This window comes from Schistocerca nitens, chromosome 2 (assembly GCF_023898315.1).
Source record: "Schistocerca nitens isolate TAMUIC-IGC-003100 chromosome 2, iqSchNite1.1, whole genome shotgun sequence".
Taxonomy (NCBI): domain Eukaryota; kingdom Metazoa; phylum Arthropoda; class Insecta; order Orthoptera; family Acrididae; genus Schistocerca; species Schistocerca nitens.
This window is the reverse complement of record NC_064615.1, coordinates 602,202,237-602,214,702: the sequence shown is the minus strand read 5'-3', so window position 1 is coordinate 602,214,702 and position 12,466 is coordinate 602,202,237. Positions and strand designations below refer to the sequence as shown.

At 45.3% G+C, this 12,466-nt stretch overlaps 1 protein-coding gene across 1 annotated transcript in view; it reads right to left on the bottom strand.

Moving 5' to 3' along the window:
- The window catches only part of LOC126236683 (protein takeout-like), a 175,397-nt gene that overhangs the window by 71,959 nt on the left and 90,972 nt on the right, over positions 1 to 12,466 (bottom strand). The window contains exons 2-3 of the mRNA XM_049946172.1: positions 11,032 to 11,127; positions 2,215 to 2,362 (exon numbers count right to left, since the gene is read on the bottom strand). Coding sequence (XP_049802129.1) covers positions 2,215 to 2,362; positions 11,032 to 11,127 — 244 coding nt within the window. The remainder of the gene's footprint in view (positions 1 to 2,214; positions 2,363 to 11,031; positions 11,128 to 12,466) is intronic.

Genomic DNA, 12,466 nt, shown 5'->3' with positions numbered 1-12,466 from the left:
CTTGCACATCTCGCAGCAGTAGTTATTCAGGCTTTTCAAAGGTGACTAGAAAGTGTCATAGTGGTATGATTCTAAATTCTTGCCCGTTATGAAGTGCAAAATTTTTCATTTCTGAACGTTCAATGGAAGTTGCCAATATTTGCACCACTTAAGCCATAACTGCATTCGTGGGGTAATTTATACCACAAGCGCCATTCTTGTTCCGATTGCAATGTTTCAAATCCGCTTCTACCTTAGTACCGGCTGTGCTCTTGCATTGTGCAGGCACATGTTACCCAGCGACCACTATTTCCGTAGGTACTAACCAGATTGGGTCGAAATCTACCTCACGAAGCTATGAACGTCACTACTCTTATCTGTCATCACAAATTGTTTTTCGTTGTTTTAGACAGGATGGAGCGGCGTTTGAACGATGAACAGATTTTAGAGTTACTGTTAGCTAGTGAAGACTGCTGACTCATTGGATAAACCTGATTCCTTTCAAAATGCAACCGAGTTTGGTGTTGATGAAACAAAAATTTTTCCGAAGAAAACCAAAAAAATAGTAAGACAGTTCACCTATTTTTATGGAAAAACAGTTATAAATAAGAATAACAAAATAATACATTGTATTTTTATAAGATAACTTGACGTGGTATTGATCAAAGCAAATATCAAAGAGGGTCAAATCAATTACAGAACTTTTTCTAGGATCCTGTAGACTGCAAAAAGTTTGAAAATGATAGCAGAGTCAACTAATCTGTAGTGCAAGTCCAAAGCAGGACTCAGTCAGCCAAAAAAAGTCATAGGCGGCGTGATGCTACATATGTCCATGCCTTAAAGACACAAACGCTACCAAAACATGTTCTTAGTGTCAAAAACACGTGTGTAAAATGCATTCCATTGACAAAATGGTACGTCTTGACTGTGATGAATGAAAATAGATGCTTAGTTGATTCGTTCATGTACCTATTGTCTTTTTTATTGAAAGTCACTGCTAATTTTTTTCTCTATATTTTACTTCATTTATCGTTATTTGATCTCAAAACATATTTCTGAACGTCGTTGAAGAAGATTTGTTTGTTTTCTAAGCTGATTCGAAAAACTCTGTTTAAGAGGCCAATGTTAATGAAAGAGCCTTATTTGTTGGTAAAAACATGTTTTTTGTTTTAATAAATGTTTAATTTTTCATAAACAGAAGCTTTTCTTTTACTGATTCTTTAACAACAGTTCAGAGAAACGTAGAAGTAAATAAGTTTCAAAAAATTTTAGTTTTTGCCGTCGAAAACTACCCCATGAGATTACTAAAGTCAGTCTAAACAGCGAGATTTTTTCCTGGTCCTTATCCCGTATCTTCGCGGGGTCGGCATGTTAATATGGATTTGGTGGCTTTAGTGGTATAGGTAGCCCGATGTCCTTCTGTCCCCACCTCTCTAGAAAGGAAATTCTCTATCCCGTCTGTTTGCGTTTAGTGTTATCCATGTCAAAGTTTTAAAAAACTTTGTGAATCGTGTAAGTCAGGCGGGTCGAGGCTACCATCCCTGTATTGACCTGGTGGGATGTGGGAAACCGCCTAAAAACCGTACAGACCCTCGTGGTTTATCCACGGGGCGGATTCGATACTGGGCCGGCACGCCTACCCGGGTCGCGGTAACGATGTGCTAATGTGCACTGCTGTCCTGGTGAATCTAAAACCTTCTGAAGATCTAATTAAATATTTATGTAGCGTCTTTTTTAAACTGCTTCATTGTGGGTAATCGAGTCATCTGCAAAAAAAAATCTAAGGTTTGTCTTAGCTTAGTATTACCTGCCAGCTCATGACTACCGTCAAGAGATGCTAATAAAATTTCTTTAATTACCAATCAGTTTCGGCCAGCGGATTTTCATAATCACGTTCAAAAACATTTACAGCACCATACTAGGCGATATAAAATCATTGATGTCAAATAAATTCGTCACGGTTGCCACACAGTAATATAAATTGTTACTTTAACATGAACAGCAAGAGTCCCCACAATTCTCTGGGGTGCAGTTGAAGTTACTTTCACATCTACCTATTACTGCATCTAAGATAACATGCTGCGTCCTCCCTATCAAGTGAACCTTAAAATAGACAGAAATTTAAGTTTGGTACCCCAAACGTCGTTGGTATGGTGCTGATTCGACACCATTAGTCGAGGAAACTGAAGAGAAGTTGGAAACTGGAGAGGCATACGATTACGGCGGTGTACTCACTTGACGGAGACGACGTTGGTGTCGCTGAGCCCTGCGATGTTGATGTCGGAGAGCGACATACGCAGAGACACGTTGCCGCCGCCCTCGTCCACCTCTACGAAGTCCACGTGTAGAGGGTCCGTCTCCTGCACCCCCAGCGACGGCGAGCCTAAACACAAGCAGAATAACTAGCTTAGAAACGTCAACTGGTTGTGAATTATGACGACTCAGTTGCGGGGAGAATCTATCCAGGACTCTCCTAATCGGCAACATGGGGGAGCAACAGGCAGGCAAGGAAAAATCGATACTGATAGGAAGAATCAATCACAGGGAGCAAATTGAGTGTCGACACGTTGTAAGTGCGCCGAAGGAAAGGTACGACTGTGTAAACTTACTATATCTGATGTTGACATTCGCTGTTTGTAACCGCCAAGACTGACGTGCTGCGCACTATTGTGAACGACTTTCTTCCAGTAAGAAGCTCCGATGTGTATGCAGAAGCATCGCAATTACCTTATTCGTATCTACCGTTAAAACCCAAAAGAAGCGAATCGGTCTCTCAGCGCGATTGGCCGTCTAACTGCATGGCGTTGTCTGCCTTCACGTGACACTTGTAGTCTGCGTCCAACTACCAATGTAAGTTTTTACATGTAGTGTGTGTCGGAATTGAGAAGTGTGAATTTTGGGAAAAACTACGTGCATATCTAAAGGATAGGGTAATAGTAAATGGAGTTGGTGTATTCGTCGCAATAGACAATGAACTTGAATTCACCAAGAAGGAAATTGAAGCTGCGTGCGAAGTTTTCTGGTAAGACTCAGTATCAAAAGTGGGCATAAGTTTATTATCAGGTCCTTTCATCGACGACCACTCACCTCCAGATGTAAGAGAAAACTTTATGGATAACCTTGTAAGTAGGCTGTTTAGGTTTTTATGTTGGTAACGCCACATAGCGCTCTGTATGAAAATCACTCACTGTGCTGTGCGGCCTGAGCTGGCGAGGCGAGCGCATCGCTGCCGTTGCGCGCTACGCTTACTCGGCCGTTGAGAGCTCGTGAAGACGTTTCTGTGCTGTGGGCGCCGCGGAGAGCAAATTGTCGTGCGTTGTTTTCACGCGCCTCGCAGCATGGGAAAGAAGGGTGCGCAGAGGAAACCTGCCGCTACGAAGGGTCCTTCGGTTGTGCAACTCACTGAGTCTGCCGACCGTGCAAGGAACTCCCGAGAAGACGAGTCGCGGCCTGTCCCCCCTTTGTACGTCAAGTGCAAAGGCGGGTGGACAGCGCTGTTCGACACCATGACGAATTGCGCTCGGAACGAGGTGGTCTACGAGTCTGTCGATACAGACTCGCTGATCTGCGTTCGAGCTGCAAACGTGGCCGACCACAGGGCGATCAAGGTCGCAGTGGCCGACCACATCGTCGACGCGCCACCGGCGCGTGAGAAGGCACCTTCCGTAGGAAGGATGAAGACGACCAAGGCACTTCTCAGGGGGTTACCTTGGTGCTGTGACGAGGCAGCGGTCCGGGAAGGGCTGCCGCGAGCCGGGTTTGGTGGTGCAACCGCAAGGTTGCCCAACCGGACCAATAGGAAGAGGGCGCCGCTCTATGCCGTGATCGTGCGGAAGTTGCTGGGCTTCCCGGTTACGACGGAGGCTCTCTCCACCGCCATGGACCCTCAGCCCCAGTGCTTCAGGTACCAGGGCGAGGACCATGTTGCGAAGTATTGCCGCAACGCGGCGCGGTGCGTCAAGTGCTCAGGCGAGCACGACAGCCGCGCCTGCGACCGCGGCAGCAACGTTCTGCCGACTTGTGTTCGGTGTGGCGGCCCTCACGTCGCCATTTGGCGCGGTTGTGCGGCTTTCTCAAGCCGCAGCCGTGCCGGGGGCGGCGAGGCGGCCGCTGCCGCACCGACGCAGCGGCAGAAGCGAAGACGACGCCGGAAACGGCGTAGGGCGCAGAACAGCCCGGCGCAGCTGAGGGACGGCGCAGTAGCAGATCCACCTGCCAGGGGCAGGGACGACCGCTCGGAAACGGGCAGCCAGGACGCAGCTCGCTCTCCCGTGAAGAAATGTGAGCTCGAGCTCGGCACCGCCGTGAAGGAGGCCACAGCAGCCCTCAAAGCCGTCATGGCGGCGGAGAGGGCTGCCTTCGCAGCCGCCGTGGCTGCGGAGAAGGAAGAGGCCTCGAGGCAACTGCGAGCAGTCTTCGCCCAAGGCCTCAGCGCAGTCGTACCTGCGAACACTCCTGCGACCTCGCAGAAAGACGTTCGCGCGCCTATCCCAGCGATTGCCCCAGCAGCACCGCAGGTGAAAGGTGCAAACAAGAAAACCGCCGCCCCAGCGGAACCGGTGGCGATGCCGACCGCTGCGGGAGCGGCCCCTCCGAGGGACCGAGAAGACAAAAAGGCAGCCATCATCGCGACAGCGAGAGCGAACGGCGTGCATTTCTCCGATGCTGAAGCGGCGCAGCTCACTGAACAAGCAGAGCTGCTCGAAGCTTCAGTGCAGAAGGCCTGCGCCGTGCAGCAGAGGAGGACGCTGAGCGGTAGCCGATCGCCGCCGTTCTGCACCAGCCTGAAGAAGCTGCACCAAGTCACTGACGACAAGGCGCAGCGTTGCCGCGCCGAACTCTATGTTACAGGGAGCAAGCCACTGCGGCCGGCCCAGGAGACTACAAGCGAGCCCAGCCGCAGCACCCGGACTGACCCAGCTAACGAACACGCAGTACATACAGAGTGTTTCAAAAATGACCGGTATATTTGAAACGGCAATAAAAACTAAACGAGCAGCGATAGAAATACACCGTTTGTTGCAATATGCTTGGGACAACAGTACATTTTCAGGCGGACAAACTTTCGAAATTACAGTAGTTACAATTTTCAACAACAGATGGTGCTGCAAGTGATGTGAACGATATAGAAGACAACGCAGTCTGTGGGTGCGCCATTCTGTACGTCGTCTTTCTGCTGTAAGCGTGTGCTGTTCACAACGTGCAAGTGTGCTGTAGACAACATGGTTTATTCCTTAGAACAGAGGATTTTTCTGGTGTTGGAATTCCACCGCCTAGAACACAGTGTTGTTGCAACAAGACGAAGTTTTCAACGGAGGTTTAATGTAACCAAAGGACCGAAAAGCGATACAATAAAGGATCTGTTTGAAAAATTTCAACGGACTGGGAACGTGACGGATGAACGTGCTGGAAAGGTAGGGCGATCGCGTACGGCAACCACAGAGGGCAACGCGCAGCTAGTGCAGCAGGTGATCCAACAGCGGCCTCGGGTTTCCGTTCGCCGTGTTGCAGCTGCGGTCCAAATGACGCCAACGTCCACGTATCGTCTCATGCGCCAGAGTTTACACCTCTATCCATACAAAATTCAAACGCGGCAACCCCTCAGCGCCGCTACCATTGCTGCACGAGAGACATTCGCTAACGATATAGTGCACAGGATTGATGACGGCGATATGCATGTGGGCAGCATTTGGTTTACTGACGAAGCTTATTTTTACCTGGACGGCTTCGTCAATAAACAGAACTGGCGCATATGGGGAACCGAAAAGCCCCATGTTGCAGTCTCATCGTCCCTGCCGCCTCAAAAAGTACTGGTCTGGGCCGCCATTTCTTCCAAAGGAATCATTGGCCCATTTTTCAGATCCGAAACGATTACTGCATCACGCTATCTGGACATTCGTCGCGAATTTGTGGCGGTACAAACTGCCTTAGACGACACTGCGAACACGTCGTGGTTTATGCAAGATGGTGCCGGGCCACATCGCACGGCCGACGTCTTTAATTTCCTGAATGAATATTTCGATGATCGTGTGATTGGCCTCCCTATTCGCCAGACATGAACCCCTGTGACTTCTTTCTGTGGGGACACTTGAACGACCAGGTGTACCGCCAGAATCCAGAAACAACTGAACAGCTGAAGCAGTACATCTCATCTGCATGTGAAGCCATTCCGCCAGACACGTTGTCAAAGGTTTCGGGTAATTTCATTCAGAGACTACGCCATATTATTGCTACGCATGGTGGATATGTGGAAAATATCGTACTATAGAGTTTCCCAGACCGCAGCGCCATCTGTTGTTGAAAATTGTAACTACTGTAATTTCGAAAGTTTGTCTGCCTGAAAATGTACTGTTGTCCCAAGCATATTGCAACAAACGGTGTATTTCTATCGCTGCTCGTTTAGTTTTTATTGCCGTTTCAAATATACCGGTCATTTTTGAAACACCCTGTAGGTAACGATGCACGATACCTCACGCTAACCTCACCTCACCTTGCATCCTCTGTCGCAGCTAGCAAGCCGCTACTGCCCTTACTACCCGTCCTACTGTCGCAGAGGTTTTTTTTCCCTTGGCGCTGGCCTTGGCACTTTTTTTCCTCTGCCCTTACAACCGCTACCCTTCAATCGTTTTCGACCACTTCTATCTCCTGATGGACCATGTTAATCAGTAATCTTACCCAGACGCATGGATAACATCACAGCCCACATCCTGTGACGCCTGATTAAAAAACGAACATGTTTACGGAGGTGACAGTAGAACTTTTGGTTTGGTCACCACGTTGGTGTGGGCGTGGAGGGGCCCCATCCTTTATGGTCTGTGGCTGGTTGGCATTGTTGCAATATTCGCTATTGTAGTGGTGGGCAGTTGGATGTGAACAGCGCGTAGCGTTGTGCAGTTGGAGATGAGCCGCCAGCAGTGGTGGATGTGGGAAGAGAGATGGCAGGGTTTTGAGAGCGGATGATCTGGACATGTGTCCTTCAGAAGGAGTAAATTTGTAAGAATGGATGTCATGAACTGATATATATTATGATTTTTGAACACTATTAAGGTAAATACATTGTTTGTTCTCTATTAAAATCTTTCATTTGCTAAGTATGCCTATCAGTAGTTAGTGCCTTCAGTAGTTAGAATCTTTCATTTAGCTGGCAGTATTGGCGCTCACTGTATTGCAGTAGTTCGAGTAATGAAGATTTTTGTGAGGTAAGTGATTTGTGAAAGGTATAGATTATTGATAGTCAGGGCCATTCTTTTGTAGGGAATATTGAAAGTCAGATTGCGTTGCGCTAAAAATATTGTGTGTCAGTTTACTGTTGATCAGAATAAGTAAAGAGAGAAATGTCTGAGTACGTTCAGTTCTGCTCAGCTGTTTGAAAATCAAATAATGTAAGAGGTTTATCAGCACAGTAATTCATTAATTTTTCTAAGGGGAGGTTTCAACCTATTTCCGCTTGTCCCTAAGTTCCACAGTCATGGTGTCATCATCGGAGGTGACTTCAATCATCTGACAGTCAATTGGGAAAATATAGTTTTGTATGTGGTGGACCTGACAAGAGGTCCTGTGAAACATTACTGATAACTTCATAGAACAGGTTGTTTGGAAACCCACTCTTAATGGACGTATGTTATTCTAATAGCAACAAACAGACCCGACCTCTTAGAGGATGTCCACAGTAAAACTAGTATCAGTGACATGAGGAAGCTGTAACAATAGTGACTGCAAAAGTAAAAAGGATTTGTATGTTCAGCAAACTAGATACAGAGGCACTAGTGTCCGGTTTCAATAAGGAACTCGGAACGTTTAGCACCGAAGAACAGCTTCTAGAGGAAGGTTGACTCAGTTTTAGTAGAATAGTTGACGATGCACTGGATAGATACGTTCCTAATAGAAGAGTTCATGATTTCGGGGATCCTCCATGATATACAGTCACTGTAAAGAAACTTCTAACATACAGGACTACAACATTATAGGTGTAAAACAAAGCATAGGACTGTAGATAAGCTGAATGAAAAACTGTGTAGAGGGCAGTGTCAGAAGTATTCAACGACTACTGTAGCAGAATGTTATAAAGAATCTCTCACAAACGTCAAGGAATTTCTACTAATATGTGAAAGCTGTAGCGGTACCAAAGTTAGTGTCGAGAGGCTATGGACGAGACAGGAACTGAAATTGAGGAGCAGAAATGCATAACTTCATTTTCAAATTTTTCTGTACTGAGAAAAATACAGGGGTATTGCCCAAATTTCATTCTCGCACCACAAAAAAGATTCGTGATACAGATATTTGTGTCAGCGGTGTTGAGAAACAGCTTAAATCTTTAAAGTAGAAGCCGGCGAATGTGCCCGAGAGGTTCTAGGTGCTTCAGTCCGGAACCGGGCTGCTGTTACGGTCGCAGGTTCGAATCCTGTCTCGGGGATGGATGTGTGTGATGTCCTTAGGTTAGTTAGGTTTAACTAGTTCTAATTCTAGGGGACTGATGACCTCAGAAGTTAAGACTCATAGTGCTTAGAGTCATTTGAACCATTTGAGCTTGAAATAGTCGAAACGTTCTCCAGGAATCTCGGCAAGGAGTATTAGAACGAAGCTCCTGGGCCAGATGGAATCACTGTCAGACCCTATACAGAGTTAGAGGCTGAGTTAGTTCCTCACTGGCTGGAAGATACCACAGATCGCACTTGACCACAAGAAGGGTAGCGGAGTGATCAGTTAAGCTACTGTCAAATATCCTTTACATGTATGTGTTGTAGAATCTTAGGATATATTCTGAGCTCAAACGTAACGAGGTATCTCGAACAAAATGATCTCCTAAATGGCACCAAACGTGGATTCCATCAACATTGATTATGTGTAACCCATCTCGAACTTTCCTCAGATGCGGCATATATTGATTCCCGAAAAGCGTTTGACTCAGAACCACAACTACGCTTATTATCGAAAGGCAGATAAGATGAGGTATCAAGAGAAATTTGCGAATGTTTTGAGAATTTCTTGATAGGCAGAAAGCAAGTTTCCTTCGGTGGAGAGTCATCGACAGATGTAAAAGTAACATCAAGTCTTCTTCAGGAACGTATAATGGGCCCTTGCTGTTCACGTTGTACATTATTAACTTCGCAGACGATAGTAATAGCGAAACTTCCTAGGAGATTAAAACTGTGTGCCGGACTGGGACTCGAACCCGGTACGTTTGCCTTTCGCCAACAAGTGCTCTACCAACTGACCTACCCGAGCATGGTTCACGACCCGTCCTCCCAGTTTTGCTTCCATTTGTGTCTCATTTCCTAACTTCCAAACGCACATTCAACTGCGGAGTGAAAATTTCATTCTGGAATATTAGTAGTAACCTCACAAATTTCACAGATGATGCAGTTATCAATAATGAAGTCCACCCGAAAACATTTGCACAAGTATTCAGTCGGATTGTGATAAGATTTCAGAGTGGTGCAGCAGTGTATGTGCAGCAGGATAAAGAAAACGTATGATGGCACTACAATAAAAAACCCATGGATAACAATGCATTTCAAAATTTGTAATACAGAAAGGAATGCATACTGAGTTAAAAAATCACACATTAACTGCGTATCATATAACATTCTGTTTTCATATAACGTATACATCAGTCCGATGGATAGATATCATGAAGATGGTGGATGAAGATCGAAATTATCCATAATAAAAGATAATCATACAGCTTTGTGTTCAATATAATTTTCTACAAAATCCCACTTTATATTTGTAACGACATGCCAAATGAAAACTCTGCGTTGGACTGGGATTTTGCAGCCGAGTACATCTACATCTACATTACTACCTTGCAGTTAGTACTTGTCATCACACGGCTTTAATCTATGAACAATTATGAAATCCTAACTCCATCATTAGCTGTGCATTGCCAAGAAGGACGAGTTGCTGACTGGTGACACCAGCAATTAGAAAGGGACCAGTTTTAATCTGTCACCAAGTTTCATAAGAACGTGCCGTCTGCAGTAGAGTGTAAGATTCATCATAGCTATGTAAGACGGCGTGACATTTCAACATGGCCGCGAAAAGATGACGACGACAAGTTTAATTGCCGAAAGATGTTCACCTTGGCACTCAGCAGGTAGTGACAAAGACCTACTTGTCATGGTTCACATGGCTTCTACGTGACTGGTTTTTCGTTGTGAATTCCGCGTTCACTTAGCGTCTATTAGTGGAACAGGTAGCTGGTGTGTGGGAGAATTTTTTTGTTATAACACACAGACAAGAGAGCGATCTCTGATTTACCTCTCACAGGCGCAGTTTTATTTCAGAAATGCCAGAATGGCATAGAAGTGACAGTGTTAAAATTATTCTCAGTCTTCAATAATATTTGAGAACTGGCTGTTCCTTTCTCCATCACAACGCACAGAACCTTGTAGACTTACAGTCGCAACAGTTCTGTTAATAGTGGCATGTGAAAGAGTAGTTGAAAGCACACACACAACCAGGATAACGTCTAGCTGTCGAAAAATGCACAGCGTGGAAGAAACAGTAGTGAGCTGTTCGTTGTCATTACTTTCTTCGGCATTTCATAAAGAGCAAAAATTTCAAATCAGAAACGCCTTCAGCCTTGCATATTTCCAATTTTATTTTAGTTTTGCTACAAGTTTCGGTATTACACTACGCCATCTTGAGGCCCTCTGAAAGACGTATAGGAAGAACCCCATCTGTAGTACAATGGAACTAGGGAGAAGCATACGCTCAAACAGGTAAAAAAAAATCTTTGATCGCTCTGGTTTCAATGTTTGTCTAACAGTCTGCAGTTGATGAACGAAGGGATCCGCGTATGCCGGTCCCTATTTCGGTTGTACTAGAGGTGGGATTCTTCCTAAAGGTCGATCGGAGGGCCTCAGGATAGCGCAGTGCAATACCGGAAATAGGAGCAAAAATAAAATAAAACTGGAAATACAGACGGCTGAAGGTGTTTTTGATTTGACACTTTACATTGAATAGTCGAGGTCCCGCAACCATTCTGTGCAAAAATGAACTTACAGAGACATAAAAAGTAAAGTTCAAAATATGGATAATATTCGTTACCTGTTTTTATATTCCGTATGAGGGTGTTTATGGAGTCCTTGATGCATGTATTCAAGACTGGATCACTGCGGTGACATATCTTCAGGTAAGGCGGAGCTGAAACATTAAAACATACACCTAAACAATCACTACCTACAAACAAAATGCACATAAATTTTCACAGTGTACAAACATAATTTCCTGAGAAAAGACGAGACATTCACATCAAAGCTACCAGGAAGGCAGTGATTGATTTAAAATCTGCTGTTCATATAATTATATCAGAAAATTTCGTTTCTAAGGCTCATATAAAATTCGAAAACTTGTGAACTGACAATTACGAAAACTGACATGTCAAGAAGGATATGTATGACTTACATGAAATTTATGCCATACATTAGATACGCAGAAGATCAGATACTGTATTTTATTCCTGACTAGCTGTTCAATTTGATGTGAAGCCGCCACGGGTTAGTGTCGCAACTTGTGAGCGCTTGGGTATGGTATCAAAAAGGAACTGGATGTATTCACGGGGAATTTCCTTCGACGCTGTTTCTGTATGATCCACAAAGCACCTACAGTTGTTTCTTGAGGTCTGCGACGACATGTTGTGTGGCACTTAGCCATCATATTGCAGATATGCTCAATGGGCCAAACGTCACGCAGAAGTGCAGGCCAGGAGAGCAATGGTGTCCGTCCTTCTTCGAAGCTGTGTTGCTATTTTCTCGCCACAGATGGGCAGGATTTATTTTGCTGAAGTATATGGCTGGAAATGGAAAGTGTTACACCATCAAAAATGTGACTGAACGCTACCAAACTAATACTCCAGTATTTCCATGTAAGTTGGATACCTTGATTAAAATTTCATCCTCATACGAGATTATTTTCAGTACAGAAAGAAAATCATTCCTATATATGATGAATGGTGTGAGTACACCATGGCTATTTGTTCAACGTTCCTGGTCAACCTAGCATGCCGACAGTACGCATACTTGCAGCTAATAGCTCTTTCGTGCTTTGAGGAAGCTCGAATGACTCCCACACCCACACCCACAGATCACACTGTAGTGGAATGACTCCAGAACGAGTGGTGACGATTTAGGTTCAGAAAGTGGGACAAGGAGAAAAGTCATAGATTCTTGCAGAAGGACTGCACTACGAGAAGGTCGAAGGATTGTTCGACTGGCTCTGACGAACTGAGGCATGACAGACAACAGCTGATATTCGGGCAGAGGTTACAGGCAGAGGGCTACCACGAAACTCATTACTGGAAGCTGGGTTCAGATCTCAAGTTTCAGTGGGTCGTTAACCGCTGACATCATGCCGCACACTGTAGAGCCAGAGTCACTTGGGACGTCAAGTGGCATTCTGTGGTGTTCAGTGATGACTCTCGTCTCTGTTTGTAGCGGGCAGAACGATGCCTACGTCTCCATAGACGACCTGGCGGAAGCAACGA